General features: G+C 44.3%; 1 protein-coding gene across 1 annotated transcript in view; it reads right to left on the bottom strand.

Annotated features, from left to right (window-relative positions):
- LOC112239707 (sorting nexin-13) overlaps window positions 1-15,127 on the bottom strand; it is a 59,863-nt gene extending 44,736 nt beyond the window's left edge. The window contains 1 exon segment of the mRNA XM_042309970.1: window positions 14,957-15,127. Within this exon segment, the coding sequence (XP_042165904.1) occupies window positions 14,957-14,968 (12 nt within the window). The 5' untranslated portion in view covers window positions 14,969-15,127.
- Between the last annotated feature and the right edge of the window lie 8,865 nt (window positions 15,128-23,992).

Genomic DNA, 23,992 nt, shown 5'->3' with positions numbered 1-23,992 from the left:
AATCTTTAGGGATCTCAGACGATACGAAAGAGGTTGAACAGGCTAGTAATAGGGGTTGCAACAATTGCAGCAGACAATTTTAGAAAGAGAGGGTCCAGATTGTCTAGTCCAGCTGATTTGCAGAGGTCCAGATTTTGCAGCTCTTTCAGAACAAAGGGGTGGGGGGCTTGGGCAAGTTGCTGTGGGGGGTTGTTACGCACGCCTCTTGGAAGAGGGAACGCAACCCCCTGCTATTCTCAACTCCCTGTTGAGTGAAAGAAGCATATGAGATTGTAGGTGCGGATAAGGATGACAGATGCAGAGAATATTACCGTTCACTGGGAATTTATTTCCTTAACACGGTAATGTGGGGAAAAGGGGCTAGATGGAACCAAAGCAAAGAAAGTAAAAGTCCTCTCTCATACCTTACCTGCCTACCCACCACTTACCTAACCTTAATGCCACCTGGCGCGCTAACCAAAACACAGGGGGTGGTCCGCCCAGGTCTTACCTAGTGTGACAGAGTACATACTACGGTTATACATATGGCCGCAGGCCTCTTCCTAAGCTAAGGTGCCTTCCCCTTCCCCCCTGGGAACAAACACAGAATAATTACTAACTTAAAGTGAACCGTTTCAATAATCAAAAACACTGTGTCCTATTGGCACACACATAATTCAGAAGTAGCGGCTACAAAATACTTCCAACAAAACTGTCTCTGAGCAACAACCAACACAGGACATCCAGGAAGCTCCCTCTCCTGACAAAGGAACACCGGCTTTTCAGGCTGCAGACGGAGTCGGTAATTGGCGACAGCTGTATCCCCTAATGAGAGGGCGGAATCAGAGCTCCAATCTGCAACGGGGCCGACTAATCAGCTGCTTGGGGGAATGCTTGGGGGCTTGAGAAGTCAATGAGAGAAGTAAAAAATTATTTCTTAGTTGTTAATTTTGTCCTAATGTCAAGGCACAGCCTAGATTCCGGCTGATGTCACTCCTACTGACACTGTTACATTGTCATCAAAAATAATGTGCTACATGCGCAGTCCAGCTCGTGACGACCGTTAGACCCAATGACGTGTATCTACCGTAATTTCCGGACTATAAGCCGTTACTTTTTTCCCACGCTTTGAACCTCGCGGTTTATACAATGACGCAGCTAATTTATGGATTTTTCCCGCTTTCACAAGATTCATGACGTAAATGGAGCGCGCTCAAACTTCCCATCCTTCTGATTACGGTAGTCATTTTGTCACCCTCATCATGGCAAAGACACGGAGAAATGCATATGATGCAGCTTTCAAGTTGAAGGCGATCAATCTGGCTGTTGGAAAAGGAAATAGAGCTGCTGACGGCGTGGAGCATTGTCAAAAATCCACCATCATCAACAGGTCTCGAAAGGCTGGACTGCTGCGTGTTGAAGAGGGCAGCGATCCAACATCAGATGAAGCAATTCTGAGGCTATTCAACTCCGACGCCGAAGGAGAAGACTTCAGTGGTTTCAGTGCACAGGAGGAGGAAGATAGTGACCAATGACTTTCTTGGTAGGCTACTGTTTACTGCTATTTTTTTAAATTTTTGTTACAAGCCGTGTTTCGTTAAAGCCTATTTATTTTTGTTACAAGCCATGTTTCATTTAAAGGCTGTGTAAAGTTAATTTGTTTCAATGTACCGGTAGGCACCTGCGGCTTATAGACATGTGCGGCTTATTTATGTACAAAATACATATTTTTTTTTATAATTCAGTGGGTGTGATTTATATTCAGGTGCGCTTAATAGTCCAGAAATTACGGTACGCATGAAATGAATATTGAGTATTTCAATTTTTTTAAACATTTACATTTGGAAATAAATAGCGCTCCTTCTGTGCACTGCCGGTAATACCGTATAACCTGGTACGGTACAGCAACAGTATGGAAAATCAGAATAACAGACAAACCTAGTCTAGAGATCATGACTCAGCATGTTGGAACCATAGTAACAGTGTTCTAGAATGTGTTGAAACATGGCCGCTCCTCTGTCACAGTAACAATAGGACCTAGTCTAAATCCTATAGACCAGTAAGTCTGAGGAGTCATAGCCGCCCACTACTACTACTGCCTACTACTGAGAATGAACAAGAAGCCAGAACAGTGACAGACTACAAGCTACTCCAATGTACTGTATTAAATATGACTGCACCACACAATACACAAGCATGTACATGCACACAAGTATCTGTCGTCTGTTAAAAAAAACTGGTCATGTGATGGATGTATGGAATGTTTAGAGGATTCCAGAACATGGCGTCCCCGTTCCCGTCCCACACACACACACACACACACACACAGTGGATGGGTCCTGACCTTTCCAGGGGTCAGGGTGATGGTGTTGACTAATACAGCAGTATTCTAGCTATAAGCACCACAACTAGGCAGGAGCTAGCAGCAGAATACTCTGAATCCTTCCAGCTTACACAGTTTTAACATCAACACCATCTGTTTCTATCAACCACACTGGACTGAGCCGGGCTATCCCCAACACAACGTTATATAACACACACACACACACACACACACACACGGGTAGCGTTTCCCCTCACTCACAGAATCATACAGCCTTGTCAGTGTCTTCCTGCTCACACATTCACCTGAGCGTAAACAACACAATGGCCAAATAACAACAGAGCAGTCTGACTTCTACAGGTCGTCGACCTTAGTGCTACAGCCTTACTACATTACATACAGGGGAATGTAAAAACACTAACCTGCATCTGACACACGCCAGCTATGGGACTGGGCTGTCACTAATGGTAGGTTAAATCTCAAAACGCTTATCCTAGACTAGTTCTGGTGAGAAGTAGCATACTAGTAGGCTGTCATGTGAGACGACCTAAAAACATGTCACTCTCCCTGACTGAGGAATGAAAAAGCCCGTTCACTAGTCAGAGCTTCCTACTGCTAACAACACCAGCCGGTCCAACACACATTTTTGATTGTAAGGCTCACGTGGTATTTATTTATCATCAGACAGTCAGGGTCTTTATACTACTAACAGCAGGGATAAAGGAGGCCTCTACATATTCACGAGGTGCCTGGCTGCTAGTAGACGTCCTTGACACACACACACACACACACACACACACACACACGCGTAATGGTGTTAGCGGGCCCATATCAGCAGGCCAGTGCAAGGTTATCACAGTGTTGCCGTCACAGTGGAGCCTCCAGGGAACAGTCACGGTCTGAATACAGGGACAGACAGGCAGTCGTGATATTATTGGTGGCTAGCCTTCCATATTCTGATCGAGGCTAACCTTATCAGCATTAAGGGCAGACAGGTAGGGAGGGGCTACTGTGAGAGAATACAAATTAAAACAGCAGCTCAGCACGGTGAGTCAGTCATCAGCCACGACAAATCAAAAAACAACAGAACTGTGCGTAACAATCATGTTCATGTCTTCCGTGACAATGTAGGGTGGCAAGAAGGTTCAGGGAAACTATTCCAACAGAAATGGGTCTGAGAAGGTTGAATAAAATTCCTCTCTGCCCACAACTCAGTCAACTGTAAAGAGTCTCACCTATAGCTATCTGTGGTTATGCCTGGCTGTCTCGTCTCTCATACTGACACTGTATGTATAGTGTCCATCCTTCAGCTAGAGAATGACAGGGCTTACTAAACCACTACAGGGTTAACTTCTAATATTTACAGGCTGAGGTAGCTGATCCACTCCTCCACTGGCTTAACACAGAGGGGATTGGTCAGTCAGTGTACAGTCCTAAATGTGTAACAGAAACAGCCCTGAGCCAAAAAGACTGAGTAGAACCTACAGTGTCAGTATGAGAGACGAGACAGCAAGGCATGACCACAGATAGCTATAGGTGAGACTCTTTACAGTTGACTGAGTCTATTGTGGGTAGAGAGGAATTTTATTCAACCTTCAACTGCTCAACAGGCTGGTGGAGACCAGAGAGGATGATACAGTTGTCTGACGTCAGAGGACGAGAGCCAAAGGTTCCAAACTAGAGGTCGACTGACTATGATTTTTCAACGCCGATACCGATTATTGGAGGACCAAAAAAAGAAGCCGATACCGATTAAATCGGCCGATTTTTTTACTTTTAATTTGTAATAATGACAATTACAACCATACTGGATGAACACTTATTTTAACTTAATATAATACATCAATAAAATCAATTTAGCCTCAAATAAATAATCAAACATGTTCAATTTGGTTTAAATAATGCAAAAACAAAGTGTTGGAGAAGAAAGTAAAAGTGCAATATGTGCCATGTAAGAAAGCTAACGTTTAAGTTCCTTGCTCAGAACATGAGAACATATGAAAGCTGGTGGTTCCTTTTAACATGAGTCTTCAATATTCCCAGGTAAGAAGTTTTAGGTTGTAGTTATTATAGGAATTATAGGACTATTTCTCTCTATACCATTTGTATTTCATTAACCTTTGACGATTGGATGTTCTTATAGGCACTTTAGTATTGCCAGTGTAACAGTATAGCTTCAGTCCCGCTCCTCCCTGGGCTCGAACCAGGAACACAACGACAACAGCCACCCTCGAAGCAGCGTTACCCATGCAGAGCAAGGGGAACAACTACTCCAAGTCTCAGAGCAAGTGACGTTTGAAACGCTATTAGCTAACTAGCTAGCCATTTCACATTGGTTACACCAGCCTCATCTTGGGAGTTGATAGGCTTGAAGTCATAAACAGCGCAATGCTTGACGCACAACGAAGAGCTGCTGGCAAAACGCACGAAAGTGCTGTTTGAATGAATGCTTACGAGCCTGCTGCTGCCTACCACAGCTCAGTCAGACTACTCTATCAAATCATAGACTTAGTTATAACATAATAACACACAGAAATACGAGCCTTAGGTCATTAATATGGTCGAATCCGGAAACTATCATCTCAAACTCTACGTTTATTCTTTCAGTGAAATATGCAAATTCTGTATTTTATCTAAGGGGTGGAATCCATTAGTCTAAGTATTCCTGTTACATTGCACAACCTTCAATGTCATAATTACGTCAAATTCTGGCAAATTAGGCGGCCCAAACTGTTGCATATACACTGACTCTGCGTGCAATAAACGCAAGAAAAGTGGCACAATTTCCCCTGGTTAATATTGCCTGCTAACCTGGATTTATTTTAGCTAAATATGCAGGTTTAAAAATATATACGTCTGTGTACTGATTTTAAGAAAGGCATTGATGTGCATGGTTAGGTACACGTTGGAGCAACGATACGCACCGCATCGATTATATGCAACGCAGGACACGCTAGATAAACTAGTAATATCATCAACCATGTGTAGTTAACTAGTGATTATGATTGATTGTTTTTTATGAGATAAGTTTAATGCTAGCTAGCAACTTACCTTGGCTTACTGCATTCGCGTAACAGGCACTCCTCGTGGAGTGCAATGAGAGGCAGGTGGTTCGAGCGTTGGACTTATTAACTGTAAGGTTGCAAAATTGAATCCCCTGAGCTGACAAGGTGAAAATCTGTCGTTCTGCCCCTGAACGAGGCAGTTAACCCACCGTTCCTAGGCCGTCATTGAAAATAAGAATGTGTTCTTAACTGACTTGCCTAGTTAAATAAAGATTAAATAAAAGGTGACTAAAAAAAATAAAAAATAAATGTTTAAATCAGCCAAATCAGTGTGTCCAAAAATACCGATTTCCAATTGTTATGAAAATTTCAAATCGGCCCTAATTCATCGGCCATTTCGATGAATCGGTCGACCTCTATTCCAAACGCAAGAGAAGGGTTACAAAACAAGAGCAACAGAGTTTCAAAGCTAGAATCCTTAGTCGCAACTGGGGTTGCAAAGGGGCAAAAACTTTCCCAGAAATTTTCCATGGGAAGTTAAGCCCAAGAATTTGGGGAATTTTGCTTAAAAATTAATTTAAAAAAAGTTAGCTTATAACAGTGAACTTTTTTTTGTGGGATACAAATAAGGCAATTCTAGGTCTTGTGGCATATTTTAGTTAAACTTATCCCCAAATAAATTGGAATTGCAACCCTCTGCATGCACAGTGCATTCTTCCATCACATGTGCAGCTGATTCTCAAGATCTTGCACACTAATGAGATGCTATTGAGCCCACACTACTACACTGTCTGAGCCATGACTACATTTCTGGTAAATTTGGATTACAATACTGGGTGGGGTGAATATATTTTATATGACATGCCTGATTTTTTGTTCGATAGCAACAGCTCATGGTCCTCCTGGACTCAATGGAGGAACGTAGTCAGAAATGCCGATGAATGTCTTGCTCAAGCTGTGTATGCAACTAGTTCACCTCTGATGCTCACAGGCAATGTGTATTGGAAGAGATTTCTGAATGCTCCTCGCCCAGCATACAACCCTCCAACCAGACATGCTTTATCTACACATTTGCTGGATGCAGAGTTCAGAGTTCAAGTGAAGGTCAAGCAAATCATAGAGAAAGCAGACTATTGCAATCATATCTGATGGGTGGCCAAATGTTCATGAGCAAGGAATAATTAACTACTAATTAATCATCCACCCCTCAACCAGTATTCTACAAGAGCACGGACGCAAGGGACAAGACACACCGGTCTCTACATTGCAGATGAGCTGAAGGCAGTCAATGACCTTGGACCACAGAAGGTATTTGCAGAGAAAAAAAAGAAAAAAGAAAAAAAAAGAATGCTGTGAACATGAAGAGTCTTGGTCTAAAGTGGAGGAGTCCTACCCTCTCGTCACACCCATTGGCTGTGCTGCACATGCATTAAATCTGATCCTCAAGGACATGATGGCACTGAAAATAATGGCTACACTCTACAAGAGAGGCAAGGAAATAATTAGGTATGTGAAGGGTCATCAAGTTATATCAACAATCTATCTCACCAAGCAAAGTGGTAAGAATAAGAGCACCACATTGAAGCTGCCCAGCATCACCCGCTGGGGTGGTGTTGTCATCATGTTTGACAGTCTTCTGGAGGGGAAGGAGTCTCTCCAAGAAATGGCCATGTCACAGTCTGCCGATATGGACAGCCCCATCAAGAGGATCCTCCTGGATGATGTATTTTGGGAGAGAGTGGTAAGCAGCCTGAAACAACTGAAACCTATAGCAGTAGCCATTGCACGGAATGAGGGAGACAATGACATCCAGTCTGATGTTCAGACTCTGCTTGCAGATGTAAGGGAAGAAATCCATACTGCCCTGCCGACTTCACTGTTGCTCCAAGCAACAAGAAAGTACAGTTCTGAAATACATCAAAAATCCTGAAGACTCCTGCCTGAAGCCCATACATGCCACAGCGTACATGTTGGACCCCAAGTATGATGGCAAGAGCATCCTGTCTGGTGCAGAGATCAACAAGGCCTATGGTGTCATCACTACCATGTCTCGCCACCTTGGCCTGGATGAGGGCAAGGTTCTTGGCAGTCTGGCGAAGTACACTTCCAAGCAAAGGCTTTGGGATGGAGATGCAATATGGCAGTCGTGCCAACATATCTCATCCGCCACCTGGTGGAAGGGACTTTGTGGATATGAGGCTCTTTCCCCTGTTGCCTCCATCATTCTCCAAATCCCACCAACATCAGCCACCTCAGAGCGCAACAGGTCCTTGCTTGGGAACACACACACCAAAGCACGTAACAGGCTGACCAATACAAGGGTTGAAAAATCGGTGGCCATCTGGACAAATGTAAAGATTTTTGAGCCTGACAACGAGCCATCCTCAACAAGGTTGGAGAGTGACAGTGAAGATGAGGCCTCAGAGTCTGATGTTCAAGAGGTGGACATTGAGGAGGTCCAGGGAGAAGACATGGAAGCCTGAGGGGAAGACAACCAAAGCTTTAGTTTCTAGACTATCATTTTACAGATGCATGTCGAGAAAGTTTTTGGGAGAGTCAACTCATTTAATTAAAGTTCAATTCTTAACTAAAGTTTTTTTTATTTCTATTGGAAGGATTTAATCATTTGCAATTATGTCCACGTATGATAAGGTAAAAGGTTTAGGTTTCTGTCTCCATATATGATAAATATATCCAATGCAAGAAAACATTACATTTAAATACTATTAACATTAATTTGCTTACATTGTCATTAATTCCCATATATTCCCGTTAATTTCCATGGAAAGTTACCACCTCTGAATATTCCCCAAAATGTGCAACACTAGTTGCAACATCCATTTTATGACTTGCATGTAATACATACACCTCAGCCAAATACTTTTAAACTCAGTTTCACAATTCCTGACATTAAATCCCAATTCCTGACATTAAATCCCAATCCCAATCCCAAATCCCAATCCCAATCCCAAATCCCATTAATTCCTGACATTAAATCCCAATTCCTGACATTAAATCCCATTCCATGTCTTAGGTCAGTTAGGATCACCACTATTTTAAGAAATGTCAGAATAATAGTAGAGAGAATTATTTATTTCAGCTTTTATTTCTTCCATCTCATTCCCAGTGGGTCAGAAGTTTACATACACTCAATTAGGATTTGGTAGCATTGCCTTTAAATTGTTTATCTTGGGTCAAACCTTTCGGGTAGCCTTCCACAAGCTTCCCATAATAAGTTGGGTGAACAGTCAGGATTGAAGGCCTCCTTGCTTGCACACGCTTTTCAGTTCTGCCCACAAATTTTCTATTGGATTGAGGTCAGGGCTTTGTGATGGCCACTCCAATACCTGGACTTTGTTGTCCTTAAGCCATTTTGCTACAACTTTGGAAGTATGCTTGGGGTCATTGTCCATTTGGAAGACCCATTTACGACCAAGTTTTAACTTCCTGACTGATGTCTTGAGATGTTGCTTCAATATATCCACATCACTTTCCTGCCTCATGATGCCATCTATTTTGTGAAGTGCACCAGTCCCTCCGGCAGAAAAGCAACCCACAACATGATGCTGCCACCCCCACGCTTCACGGTTGGGATGGTGTTCTTTGGCTTGCAAGCCTCCCCCTTTTCCCTCCAAACATAACGATGGTCATTATGGCCAAGCAGTTCTATTTTTGTTTCATCAGACCAGAGGACATTTCTCCAAAAAGTACGATCTTTGTCCCCATGTGATGTTGCAAACCGTAGTCTGGCTTTTATTTGGCGGTTTTGGAGCACTGGCTTCTTCCTTGCTGACGGGCCTTTCAGGTAATGTTGATATAGGACTCCTTTTACTGTGGATATAGATACTTTTGTACCGGTTTCCACCAGCATCTTCACAAGGTCCTTTGCTGTTGTTCTGGGATTGATTTGAACTTTTCGCACCAAAGTATGTTCATCTCTAGGAAACAGAACACGTCTCCTTCCTGAGCGGTATGACGGCTGCGTGGTCCCATGGTGTTTATAGTTGTGTACTATTGTTTGTACACATGAATGTGGTACCTTCAGGCGTTTGGAAATTGCTCCCAAAGGTGAACCAGATGTTTGGAGGCCTACAATTTTTTTGTGAGGTCTTGGCTGATTTCTTTTGATTTTCCCATGATGTCAAGCAAAGAGGCACCGAGTTTGAAGGTTGGCCTTGAAATACATCCAGAGGTACACCTCCAACTGACTCAAATGATGTCAATTAGCCTATCAGAAGCTTCTAAAGCCATGACATCACTTTCTGGAATTTTCCAAGCTGTTTAAAGGCACAGTCAACTTAGTGTATGTAAACTTCTGACCCACTGGAATTGTGATACAGTGAATTGTAAGTGAAATAATCTGCCTGTAAACAATTGTTGGAAAAATGACTTGTGTCATGCACAAAGTAGATGTCCTAACAAACTTGCCAAAACTATAGTTTGTTAACAAGAAATTTGTGGAGTGGTTGAAAAACCGAGTTTCCATAACGCCAACCTAAGTGTATGTAAACTTCCGATTTAACTGTACAAACTGATTTTTCAAGAATATGTAACTTATAAATCATTCATGAGTTTAGTTCAACTGTCGTACCCTATCAGAACCCAAAATATAAGTCAGTCCTCGCATCCTGCACAGTCTATTCATCTGAGAATGGGTACATTTCTCCAGGCCGATCCCTCAGCTTTTTACCAAAACAGAGGTGGGGTAACCAGTTTTCAATGAAGGATTCTGGCTTTAAAACAAGAGCTGAAGGTTCCAAGCTGAAGGAGCACAAAGCATTCCTTGAAGACTGAAAAACAGTTGTCCCCGTCACATGAAATCTGTCCATCAGTCTGGTTTCACTTCCCTCTCTTACCACAGCCCCTGTGACCCATGGCAGTGACTAAGGGGTTAGGCAGTGATTCATTTGTGAAGGTGCCGGAACAAAAGTGAGCCGAGAAGGAGGGGGTTGACCTGGGGGCTCTTAGGTACCGGAATGTATGACAATAATAAATAAAAATCTAAAATCCCCTTTATATGAAGCATTGCACACATAGATCATTGAAAGTGAATCTCATTCTACTCCTACGAAAGACAGATCTCGCTCTCTCACACTCACTCACACAATGGCCACACGTTGCTCTAGAGGCTACGATGTTACACAAACCATAAATCCGGGCCGGCCCAAAACAAATAAATTCTTAGAATATCACGCACATTTTCACATTAAGTTGTTTAGGGGGCAGGAGAATTACAGGATAGGGTGATTTATTTACCTCTGATTTTGTAAAAAAAAAAAATCACATTGCAAACAGTGGAAACAGTTACAGGTAAGGAGTCACTAGGGTTAAGGGTAAGAGGTCACTGGGGTTAGGGGTAAGAGGTCACTGGGGTTAGAGAATGCATGTTTCAGCTCTGTCAGCGGCACAGCCCCCTCCACAGTGAGGAGTTACTAATGTTAGCAAGGGGTCAGGGTTGAGTGAGGGGTCAGGGTTTAGTGAGGGGTCAGGGTTTAGTGAGGGGTTAGGGTTGAGTGAGTGAGTGAGTGAGTGAGTGAGTGAGTGAGGGGTTAGGGTTTAGTGAGTGAGTGAGGGGTTAGGGTTTAGTGAGTGAGTGGTTAGGGTTTAGTGAGTGAGTGGTTAGGGTTTAGTGAGTGAGTGGTTAGGGTTTAGTGAGTGAGTGAGTGGTTAGGGTTTAGTGAGTGAGTGAGTGGTTAGGGTTTAGTGAGTGAGTGAGTGGTTAGGGTTGAGTGAGGGGTTAGGGTTTAGTGAGTGAGTGGTTAGGGTTTAGTGAGTGAGTGAGTGGTTAGGGTTTAGTGAGTGAGGGGTTAGGGTTTAGTGAGTGAGTGAGGGGTTAGGGTTTAGTGAGTGGTTAGGGTTTAGTGAGTGAGAGGTTAGGGTTTAGTGAGTGAGTGAGGGGTTAGGGTTTAGTGAGTGAGTGAGTGAAGGGTTAGGGTTTAGTGAGTGAGTGAGTGATTGAAGGGTTAGGGTTTAGTGAGAAAGTGAGTGAGTGAGTGAGTGAAGGGTTAGGGTTTAGTGAGTGAGTGAGGGGTTAGGGTTTATTTAGTGAGGAATTAACTTCGCACATTAAAGCTCTCCTCTGAGAAAGTGAGTTGATATCCCAGAGAGAGGGGAGGGAGCTGGGCTGGGCTCAGTCAGGCCTCAGTATGATGATGTATACTGGGCTTAATGCTCATGCTTCTCCCATAGAATGTGGACTGTTAAAGCTTTCTAGGGTGACCCCAGGCTGATGCAGGCCGCGTGTGCGGAGGAGCAGCTCTGATGGATTGGCGCATCCCTGTCACTAAGCTTTGATTAAGACAGATGAATGAGATTTAGCTGTGAGAGGAACACATCTCAGTGAGGATCTATATTACACTAACACCAGCTACACCACAACAACAATCTCCCTTCAGTCTGCCTGGAAACTGTGCTATTCAGTCAGGCACCGGCACACTGTAGCAGGGTTGTCCCCCGGCACGGTGGTGAAGGCCTGGAGGCACCCAAGTCTCTCTGCTACCCCACAGCAAGCGGTACTGATGCACCAAGTCTGGAACCAACAGGACCCTGAACAGCTTCTACTTCCAAGCCATAAGACCACTAAAACAGTTATTTAAAATGTTCACCGATAGCGACTATCTGCATTGACCCTTTTTGCACTAACTCTTGACTCATCACATACACTGCTGCTACTATTTATTATCTATCCTGTTGCCTAGTCACTTCATCCCTACCTGTATGTACATACTGCATCTACCTCCATTACCTCTTACACCTGCACATCGGCTCAGGACTGATTGTAAACAACAGGTGGTAGACTAAGCACGTGACAAATAAAATGGGATTTGATTATATGCCTCCGGAGTTCGACCCAGGTCATTGAAACAGTGACTTGTTAAGAGGGTTTGAGAAACAGAAAAGCACCGCCTGTAAGAGGGTTGTGATATCTGGCACAACACCATGCTCTCCCTCTTCCATAACACCCCAGGCTAACTGGAGACAATGCGCCAGTCGGCCATAGCCTTACCTTACCTTACCTAGAGAGGTCATATATAGACCTGCTAGGAATCAGAGTGTTACATATTAGCAGTTACTGAGTACAAGCAGATACAGTGGAGGTATTAGATACAATCTCACAGCAGAGAGATTGTTACATAGGAGAGGAACATTATCAGCAGATATAACTAGATTAGATGAGGCCCACCACACTAGGGATATAATGGTACAGTGGGCCCACGGTTCAGTACGCATCACGGTTTGTGGGCCGCGGTACAGTTTCGGTATCTTTATATTTAAGAAAAGTGTGCGCATGTATGACTCTCATACAGGGGAGGAGTTAACACGTAGCTCTTCATCTCCCGATCCAGTACGCAGTGAACCGTCACAGAGAGGTAGCTTCGAGTACACAGTGAACCGTCACAGAGAGGTAGCTTCGAGTACACAGTGAACCGTCACAGAGAGGTAGCTTCGAGTACACAGTGAACCGTCACAGAGAGGTAGCTTCGAGTACACAGTGAACCGTCACAGAGAGGTAGCTTCGAGTACACAGTGAACCGTCACAGAGAGGTAGCTTCGAGTACACAGTGAACCGTCACAGAGAGGTAGCTTCGAGATGCTCTGGAGGTCCAACTGTCAGTGGAGAGAGCTAGATAGGGTGTCTGTGTCAATTCCTTTTCAATTTCTCTCCGTGATGTTTCATAAGAGTTTGGGAATTACTTCGCTGCTGAAATGTGTGCGAGAGGGGACATTGTAACGTGGCAACAAAAAACAAATAAATCGGGTGTCGAAATCCCGAGTCCGTTGCCACCGAATAGGGCTGCAAATCTTTGGCTATGAATACTCCCACTGCTTTCGTTTGTCGCTGGAAGGCATCAGCGAGAGTGTGTTTTCGCTAACGAACGGACTCTCCTTGCTCCAGCTTCACCTGCAAGGGATACGGCCGGGTGACGGCCGTGTAAATGACACTTCATGTTAGAAGTGCTTCCACTGGAGTAAGCCGACGGTGGCAAAGCAATGCCTGCAGATTGTACTCTGTTTGTTTACGGTCTTGGTACCCTCGTCTTCGTACCCTCGTCATCCTATTGTACGCTGTTCCCACACGGCGGATTTGAAAGACGGCGGTGCTTCATCAAATTTGCTTCTTTCTGTCTCGCTAGCTCTCGCCATTGTCACGTTGAAGCTGAGAGAAGATTTATTTTTAGTTTCCCCTGATCTTCATGTGGCCCCTTTAGGGAGGTTTCCAACAGGTGATAATGCTTATTGCTAATAGCATACCTGATTTAAACAAATAACTGTACCAATTTGTTATAGGGCTCATTTCTGTAGGTGGATATCATATTTTAGATGGTGTCAGTGTAGCCGATGTGAAATTGCTAGCTAGTTAGCGGTGCACACTAAATAGCGTTTTAATCGGTGACGTCACTTGCTCTGAGACCTTGAAGTAGTGGTTCCCCTTGCTCTGCAAGGGCCGCGGCTTTTGTGGAGCGATGGGTAACGATGCTTCGAGGGTGACTGTTGACATGTGCAGAGCGTCCCTGGTTCGCGCCTAGGTCGGGGCGAGGGGACGGACGTGAAGTCTATACTGTTACATCAGCATCATTTTATTTTCATTCAATTTGGAGTAGAAAGACACCAGAAGTGAGATTCTCAGTCCTTCTACATAACTCCCCACCCCCTATGACCTTTGCCCCCCACTGCTACACATTCTTCCAGAGGAATCACTGCTGATATGACCCTCATCTTTCATATCTGCAAGAAATAATATATATATCTTTTAATTTTAAATACACACACTTACTGTAGCAGTTTTGGACAGATCCATACTCTGTGTGTGCCTCCTGTTGATTTACTACATACACTTCCTCCACAGTTATGCTTACACGGAGATGTTCAGAGCACGCTAGACAGCTAATTAACACAGGTGGCCACCTCTGTCTTCCGTTGTGGGAACACTAACCCTACTCCTATAAAGAGTTGTAGTAATTTAACTTCTTTCTTTTTTTGTCCTGATGTTTTAAAGATCTCTTCCTATGTTTCCAAAACCGTACAGCAAGAGATGTTTTTTAATGTTCAGAACGAGTGTCAGGATCCCCCCGGACTATAGTCCAATAGCGCTGAAGGTAGTTGGTGATGAGGTCAGTGACACACTTTGCTTCTTGAAAGTCCAATATCTTCTAAACTTGACTGCTGACATGCAAAACATTTCGGGACTGTATCAACAGTGGACTAACGATGAAAAACACCTCTTTAACTAGTTAACTAGCAGGCGAAGATATATGTTGCCAGGAGGCAAATAGGGCAACAGACATCGATGTTGCTAGCCAACTAACTATTTTGGGACGCGCCCATTCCATTCTCACCTGAGCTAAAGATATTCTCTTGCAACGTCGTTACAACTCATGTGATCGCATAAACGTCGGTTATTTAACCTAGCCAACAAGCTAATTCCAGCACAGTGTTGTCACTAATGATAACTTCAGCTCATCGTATTAGCTGTCTAATCCTGGACTGACAAACACCGAGTTAGCAAAGAGGCTTTTTCAAAACAGACAAGTCTGTCTGTGCTCGTCTTCCTGTTTACCTGTGATCCGGTGCTAAACGGTTAGCTAGCTATGTGGCTATCTAGCTGTCACAAACTATAGACACGCCTTTTGAGCGAGTATGAACTTACCTCTGCAAACATAGTTTACAATGTTGTGGGTGTCGAGGCTTGTGCTAATCCCGCCACATTGCACGAGGCGTAACTATATGTTTTAAAAACGGTTGTATCGCCACTCTCCGTAGTCTCTTCGGAGAGTCGCCATGTTGCAGCTTTATACGTCTCAGGCACCCCGTTTCTCGACGTCGCTCTCTGATTGGTTGGATGTTTTTGATGACGCTTCCAACACACCGGTGAGTGGCAATGTGGTTTAATTCTATAAACGTTCTCATCTTATTACTTTTTAAACTGCAGCTGAGCCCCCCCAAAAAACTTTCTCTGAAACACTCAAACACATAGTCGACATTTATGATGTTGAATTAAATGTGCAACGTTATCTTCGATTGTTGCTACTGTTGTGCAGATAGCTTGCCCTACAAAGTTATTGCTTGATGGACTGCTGGTGTTAGACCAGGTCTCTCTTGAAAAAATGATTTTATCTGATTAAAACCTGTATAAATAAAGGTTAAATACAAATGTTTAATAATTACAAATAAAATACACAATAGCTATATGAAAATGTAGCGTAGCCTACCTCTCAACATCAAATCAAGTAGAAAATAACTATCAAGTGCATGATTGACCAGTGGTTGACAACTTATCATCTGAGAGAGAGAGAAGGCATCAAAAGGAACATACAATTCAACATCCCAATTAGGATCTTCAGTTATAGAACCCATTGCTGTTTATGGTTGTGAGGCATGGGGTCCGCTCACCAACCAAGAATTCACAAAACGGGACAAACACCAAATTCCGCACAACCTTCCTCGTGTACAACATAAAACACCAAAGAATGCACGCAGAGCAGAATTAGGATGATACCCACTAATTATCCAAATCCAGAAAATAGCCCTTAACTTCTACAACAAGAAAAGGGAAATCAGTGAAGAACAAACACCATTGTAAATACAACCCCATATTTATGTTAAATTATTTTCCCTTTTGTACTTCAAATCAAATCAAATGTTATTTGTCACATACACATGGTTAGCAGATGTTAATGCGAGTGTAGCGAAATGCTTGTGCTTCTAGTTCTGACAATGCAGTAATAACCAACGAGTAATCTAACCTAACAATTATTTGTGTATGTGACAAATAAAATTTGATTTGATTTGATTTGATTTGATTTGAACAATTCCAAAACTACTACCTTATAGACACAAGTGTAAAGGAATAAAGAATATGTACATAAAGATATTTGAATGAGTGATGGTACAGAACGGCATAGGCAAGATGTAGTAGATGGTATAGAGTACAGTATATACATATGAGATGAGTAATGTAGGGTATATAAACATAAAGTGGCATAGTTTAAAGTGGCTAGTGACTTCAACTATTTGCACATTGTTACAACACTGTACATGCTATGACATTTGGAATGTCTTTATTCTTTTTAAACTTTTGTGAGTGTAATGTTTACTGTTAATTTATGATTGTTTATTTCACTTTTGTTTAGTATCTATTTCACTTGCTTTGGCAATGTAAACATATGTTTCCCATGTCAATAAACCCCTTTGAATTGAAATTGAATTAAGAGAGAGAGAAAGCCTCAAGATTAGACCGGGCCCAGTCTACTACCCCACACCAGACCACCACCTCTACCAGACCAGAGAGGCAGCCCCCTGGCCCCCTTCCACGGGGCCCAACAGCAGGACCAGCGCAGCTGTGTGGAGGCCCTCAGAGGACAGGAGAATTCTGTAGGGTTGAGTGAGATAAAACATCTCCTCCAGTACATCCAGTAAACACACACACTCTCTCACACACACACACACACACACACACACACACACACACACACACACACACACACACACACACACTCTCACACAAACACACACACAATCAAATCAAATTGTAATTGTCATGTGCTGAATACAACAGGTGTAGACAGTGAAATGCTTACTTACAAGCCCTTAACCAACAATGCATTTCAAGAAATAGAGTTAATAAAATATTTACTAAATAAACTAAAGTTTAAAAAATCGAATCAATCAAAAAGTAGCACAATACATTTACATAACTATAACGAGGATTTATACAGGGTGTTACAGTACAGAGTCAATGTGGAGGCTATATACAGGGGGCACCGGTACCGAGTCAATGTGGAGGCTATATACAGGGGGTTATGGTACAGAGTCAATGTGGAGGCTATATACAGGGGGCACCGGTACCGAGTCAATGTGGAGGCTATATACAGGGTGTTACAGTACAGAGTCAATGTGGAGGCTATATACAGGGTGTTACAGTACAGAGTCAATGTGGAGGCTATATACAGGGTGTTACAGTACAGAGTCAATGTGGAGGCTATATACAGGGTGTTACAGTACAGAGTCAATGTGGAGGCTATATACAGGGGTACCGGTACCGAGTCAATGTGGAGGCTATATACAGGGGGTACCGGTACCGAGTCAATGTGGAGGCTATATACAGGGTGTTACAGTACAGAGTCAATGTGGAGGCTATATACAGGGGTACCGGTACCGAGTCAATGTGGAGGCTATATACAGGGGGTACCGGTACCGAGTCAATGTGGAGGCTATATACAGGGTGTTACAGTACAGAGTCAATGTGGAGGCTATATACAGGGGGTACCGGTACCGAGTCAATGTGGAGGCTATATACAGGGGGTACCAGTACTGAGTCAATGTGGAGGCTATATACAGGGGTACCGGTCGAGTCAATGTGGAGGCTATATACAGGGGTACCGGTACCGAGTCAATGTGGAGGCTATATACAGGGGGTACCGGTCGAGTCAATGTGGAGGCTATATACAGGGTGTTACGGTACAGAGTCAATGTGGAAGCTATATACAGGGGGTACCAGTACAGGTACCGTGTCAATGTGGAGGCTATATACAGGGTGTTACGGTACAGAGTCAATGTGGAGGCTATATACAGGGGATACCGGTACCGAGTCAATGTGGAGGCTATATACAGGTGGCACCGGTACCAAGTCAATGTGGAGGCTATAAACAGGGGGTACCAGTACAGGTACCGTGTCAATGTGGAGGCTATATACAGGGTGTTACGGTACAGAGTCAAAGCGGAGGCTATATACAGGGGGTACCAGTACCGTGTCAATTTGGAGGCTATATACAGGGTGTTACGGTACAGAGTCAATGTGGAGGCTATATACAGGGTGTTACAGTACAGAGTCAATGTGGAGGCTATATACAGGGTGTTACAGTACAGAGTCAATGTGGAGGCTATATACAGGGTGTTACAGTACAGAGTCAATGTGGAGGCTATATACAGGGGGTACCGGTACCGAGTCAATGTGGAGGCTATATACAGGGGGTACCGGTACCGAGTCAATGTGGAGGCTATATACAGGGTGTTACAGTACAGAGTCAATGTGGAGGCTATATACAGGGGGTACCGGTACCGAGTCAATGTGGAGGCTATATACAGGGGGTACCGGTACAGAGTCAATGTGGAGGCTATATACAGGGTGTTACAGTACAGAGTCAATGTGGAGGCTATATACAGGGGTACCGGTACCGAGTCAATGTGGAGGCTATATACAGGGGGTACCAGTACTGAGTCAATGTGGAGGCTATATACAGGGGTACCGGTACCGAGTCAATGTGGAGGCTATATACAGGGTGTTACAGTACAGAGTCAATGTGGAGGCTATATACAGGGGTACCGGTACCGAGTCAATGTGGAGGCTATATACAGGGGGTACCGGTACAGAGTCAATGTGGAGGCTATATACAGGGGGTACCGGTACCGAGTCAATGTGGAGGCTATATATAGGGGTACCGGTACAGAGTCAATGTGGAGGCTATATATAGGGGGTACCGGTACAGAGTCAATGTGGAGGCTATAAACAGGGGTACCAGTACAGGTACCGTGTCAATGTGGAGGCTATATACAGGGTGTTACGGTACAGAGTCAAAGCGGAGGCTATATACAGGGGGTACCAGTACCGTGTCAATTTGGAGGCTATATACAGGGTGTTACGGTACAGAGTCAATGTGGAGGCTATATACAGGGTGTTACAGTACAGAGTCAATGTGGAGGCTATATACAGGGTGTTACAGTACAGAGTCAATGTGGAGGCTATATACAGGGTGTTACAGTACAGAGTCAATGTGGAGGCTATATACAGGGGTACCGGTACCGAGTCAATGTGGAGGCTATATACAGGGGTACCGGTACCGAGTCAATGTGGAGGCTATATACAGGGTGTTACAGTACAGAGTCAATGTGGAGGCTATATACAGGGGGTACCGGTACCGAGTCAATGTGGAGGCTATATACAGGGGTACCGGTACAGAGTCAATGTGGAGGCTATATACAGGGTGTTACAGTACAGAGTCAATGTGGAGGCTATATACAGGGGTACCGGTACCGAGTCAATGTGGAGGCTATATACAGGGGGTACCAGTACTGAGTCAATGTGGAGGCTATATACAGGGGGTACCGGTACCGAGTCAATGTGGAGGCTATATACAGGGTGTTACAGTACAGAGTCAATGTGGAGGCTATATACAGGGGGTACCGGTACCGAGTCAATGTGGAGGCTATATACAGGGGTACCGGTACAGAGTCAATGTGGAGGCTATATACAGGGGGTACCGGTACCGAGTCAATGTGGAGGCTATATATAGGGGGTACCGGTACAGAGTCAATGTGGAGGCTATATATAGGGGGTACCGGTACAGAGTCAATGTGGAGGCTATAAACAGGGGGTACCAGTACAGGTACCGTGTCAATGTGGAGGCTATATACAGGGTGTTACGGTACAGAGTCAAAGCGGAGGCTATATACAGGGGGTACCAGTACCGTGTCAATTTGGAGGCTATATACAGGGTGTTACGGTACAGAGTCAATGTGGAGGCTATATACAGGGGGTACCGGTACCGAGTCAATGTGGAGGCTATATATAGGGGGTACCGGTACAGAGTCAATGTGGAGGCTATATATAGGGGGTACCGGTACAGAGTCAATGTGGAGGCTATAAACAGGGGTACCAGTACAGGTACCGTGTCAATGTGGAGGCTATATACAGGGTGTTACGGTACAGAGTCAAAGCGGAGGCTATATACAGGGGTACCAGTACCGTGTCAATTTGGAGGCTATATACAGGGTGTTACGGTACAGAGTCAATGTGGAGGCTATATACAGGGGTACCGGTACAGAGTCAATGTGGAGGCTATATACAGGGGTACCGGTACCGAGTCAATGTGGAGGCTATATATAGGGGGTACCGGTACAGAGTCAATGTGGAGGCTATATATAGGGGTACCAGTACAGAGTCAATGTGGAGGCTATAAACAGGGGGTACCGGTACAGAGTCAATGTGGAGGCTATATACAGGGGGTACCGGTACCGTGTCAATGTGGAGGCTCTATACAGGGGGTACCGGTACCGTGTCAATGTGGAGGCTCTATACAGGGGGTACCGGTACAGAGTCAATGTGGAGGCTATATACAGGGGGTACCGGTACCGTGTCAATGTGTGGGGCTAAAGGTTAGTTGAGGTCATTTGTAAAGTGACTATGCATAGATAATAAACAGCAAGTAGAAGCGGTGTCAAAACAAAAGGGGGGGTCAATGTAAATAGTCCGGTGGCCATCTGATTAACTGTTCAGCAGTCTTATGGCTTGGGGGTAGAAGCTGTTAAGGAGCCTTCTGGACCTAGACTTGGCACTCCGGTACTGCTTGCCGTGCGATAGTAGAGAGAACAGTCTATGACTTGGATGACTGGAGTCTCTGACCATTTTTTTGTCACACAACTATTGCACTAAACGTGAGCAAAAGAGAAGGAATTGTTATCCATTGTTCTTAACTTAGCAGTTAATAGTTACTGTATTTTTATACAGTGTTATTCTTTCTTCTTGCAACATGAAATCACAGGGCCTTAGACTCCTCAACCTTTGGACTGAAGAGTTTAGCACTGCAGTTCAACAAAAATCTTAAAGATGTTGATGTCATCATTCTGCAGGAGACATGGTATAAGGCAGACATTGTCACTCACTGTCCCACAGGCTACAGAGGTAATCACGCTATCAAAGAAACACAGCTCTGTCAATAGAAGCAGAGACTCTGGAGGATTGATCATTTGGTACAAATCCCAACTACAAAATCGAATTGATCCCCTCAAAAAACCTGAAAAAATAACTTTTACTGACAGAAAAATACATGTTCCTTTGCGCAATATACAGTGCATTCGGAAAGTATTCAGACCTCTTGACTTGTTCCAAATTTTGCTACGTTACAGCCTTATTCTACATTATATTATTAAATAAAACATTTTCCTCCTCAATCTACACACAATACTCCATAATGACAAAGCGAAAACAGGTTTTTAGAGATTTTAGCAAATTTATATGAAACGAAAAATCAGAAATAACTTACTTGCATACAGTACCAGTCAAAAGTTTGGACAAACTTTTTTATTTGACTATTTTCTATTGTATAATAATAATAGTGAAGACACAATATTCAATTGATTGGATATGATTTAAAAGGCACACACCTGTCTACATAAAGTCCCACAGTTGATAGTGCATGTCGGAGAAAAAGCCAAACCATAAGGTCTATGAATTGTCCGTAGAGCTCCGAGACAGGATTGTGTTCCGAGACATAGCTCCAGAGTTCCTCTGTCGAGATGGGAGAACCTTCCAGAAGGACAACCATCTCTGCAGCACTCCACCAATCAGGCCTTTATGGTAGAGTGGCCTGACGGAAGCCACTCCTCAGTAAAAGGTACATAACAGCCCTCTTGGAGTTTGCCAGAAGGCACCTAAAGGACTCTCAGACCATGAGAAATAAGATCTGGTCTGATGAAACCAATATGGAACTCTTTGGCCTGAATGCCAAGCATCACGTCTGGCGGAAACCTGGCACCATCCCTACGGTGAAGTATGGCGGTGGCAACATCATGCTGTGGGGATGTTTTTCAGCGGCAGGGACTGGGAGACTAGTCAGGATCGAGGGAAAGATGAACGGAGCAAAGTACAGAGAGATTGAAGGTTCACCTTCCAACAGGACAATGACCCTAAGCACACAGCTAAGACAATCCAGGAGTGGCTTCGGGACACGTCTCTGAATGTCCTTGAGTGTCCCAGCCAGAGCTCAGACTTGAACTCGATCTAACATCTCCCCATCCAACCTAACAGAGCATGAGAAGATCTGCAGAGTAGAATTTGAGAAACTACCCAGATACAGGTGTGCCAAGCTTGTAGCTTCATACCCAAGAAGACTCAAGGCTGTAATCACTGTCAAAGGTGCCTCAGCAAAGTACTGAGTAAAGGGTCTGAATACTTATGTACATGTGATATTTATGCCTTCCGACGAACCATCAAACAGGCAAAGCGTCAATACAGGACTAAGATCGAATCGTACTACACCGGCTCCGACGATCATCGGATGTGGCAGGGCTTAAAAACTATTACTGTATACAAAGGTAATCACAGCCGAGAGCTGCCCAGTGACACAAGTCTACCAGACAAGCTAAATATGCTCGCTTCGTGGCAAGTAACACTGAAACATGCATGAGAGCATCAACTGTTCCGGACGACTGTTTGATCACGCTCTCCGCAGCCGATGTGGGTAAGACCAACTGGAAAGTGTCTTCACTGACATTTTCAACCTCTCCCTGTCTCAGTCTGTAATAACAACATGTTTCAAGCAGACCACCATATTCCCTATGCCCAAGAACACCAAGGTAACCTGCCTAAATGACTACCGACCCATAGCACTCACATCTGTAGCCATGAAATACTTTGAAAGGCTGGTCATGGCTCACATCAACACCATTATCTCAGAAACCCTAGACCCACTCCAATTTGCATACCGCACCAACAGATCCACAGATGATGCTATCTCTATTGCACTCCACACTGCCCTTTCACACCTGGACAAAAGGAACACCTACGTGAGAATGCAGTTCAGCGTTCAACACCATAGTGCCCTCTAAGCTCATCACTGAGCTAAGGACCCTGGGACTAAACACCTCGCTCTGCAACTGGATTCTGGACTTCCTGAGCACCGATGTGGAGGTAATTGAGGTAATATGTACATGTAGGTAGAGTTATTAAGGTGACTATGCATAGATGATCACAACAAAAAGTAACAGGAGCATAGAAGGGGGGGGGCAAGCCGCCCCCAGGTGGAAAGGGTAGGTAGCCACACATCCGCCAGGCTGATCCTCAATACAGGGGCCCCTCAGGTGTGCATGCTCACTCCCCTCCTGTACTCCCTGTTCACTCATGACTGCATGGCCAGGCACGACTCCAACACCATCATTAAGTTTGCTGATGACACTACAGTGGTAGCCACCTGACCACCGACAAAGATGAAACAGCCTATAGGGAGGAGGTCAGAGACCTAACTGTGTGGTCAACAACCTCTCTCTCAACGTGATCAAGACAAAGGAGATGATTGTGGACTACAGGAAAAGGAGGACCGAGTATGCCCCCATTCTCATCGATGGGGCTGCAGGGAGTAGATTGAGAGCTTGAAGTTCCTTGGTGTCCACATCACCAACAAACTAACATGGTCCAAGCACACCAAGACAGTCGTGAAGAGGGCACGACAAAACCTATTCCCCCTCAGGAGACTGAAAAGATTTGGCATGGGTCCTCAGATCTTCAAAAGGTTCTACAGCTGCACCATCGAGAGCATCCTGACGGGTTGCATCAATGCCTGGTATGGCAACTGCTCGGCCTATGACCACAAGGTACTACAGAGGGCAATGCGTACGGCCCAGTACTTCACCGGGGCCAAGCTTCCTGCCATCCAGGACCTCTATACCAGGCACTGTCAGAAGGCACTAAAAATGGCCAAAGACTCCAGCCACCCAAGTCATAGACTGTTCTCTCTGCTACCGTACGACAAGCAGTACCGGAGTGCCAAGTCTAGGTCCAATAGGCTTCTAAACAGCTTCTACCCCCAAGCTACAAGACTCCTGAACAGCTAATCAAATGGCTACCCAGACTATTTGCATTGCCCCCCCCCTTCTATGCTCCTGTTACTCTTTGTTGTGATCATCTATGCAT

Source organism: Oncorhynchus tshawytscha, linkage group LG31 (genome assembly GCF_018296145.1).
Source record: "Oncorhynchus tshawytscha isolate Ot180627B linkage group LG31, Otsh_v2.0, whole genome shotgun sequence".
NCBI lineage: Eukaryota > Metazoa > Chordata > Actinopteri > Salmoniformes > Salmonidae > Oncorhynchus > Oncorhynchus tshawytscha.
This window is presented reverse-complemented; position numbering and strand designations above follow the sequence as displayed.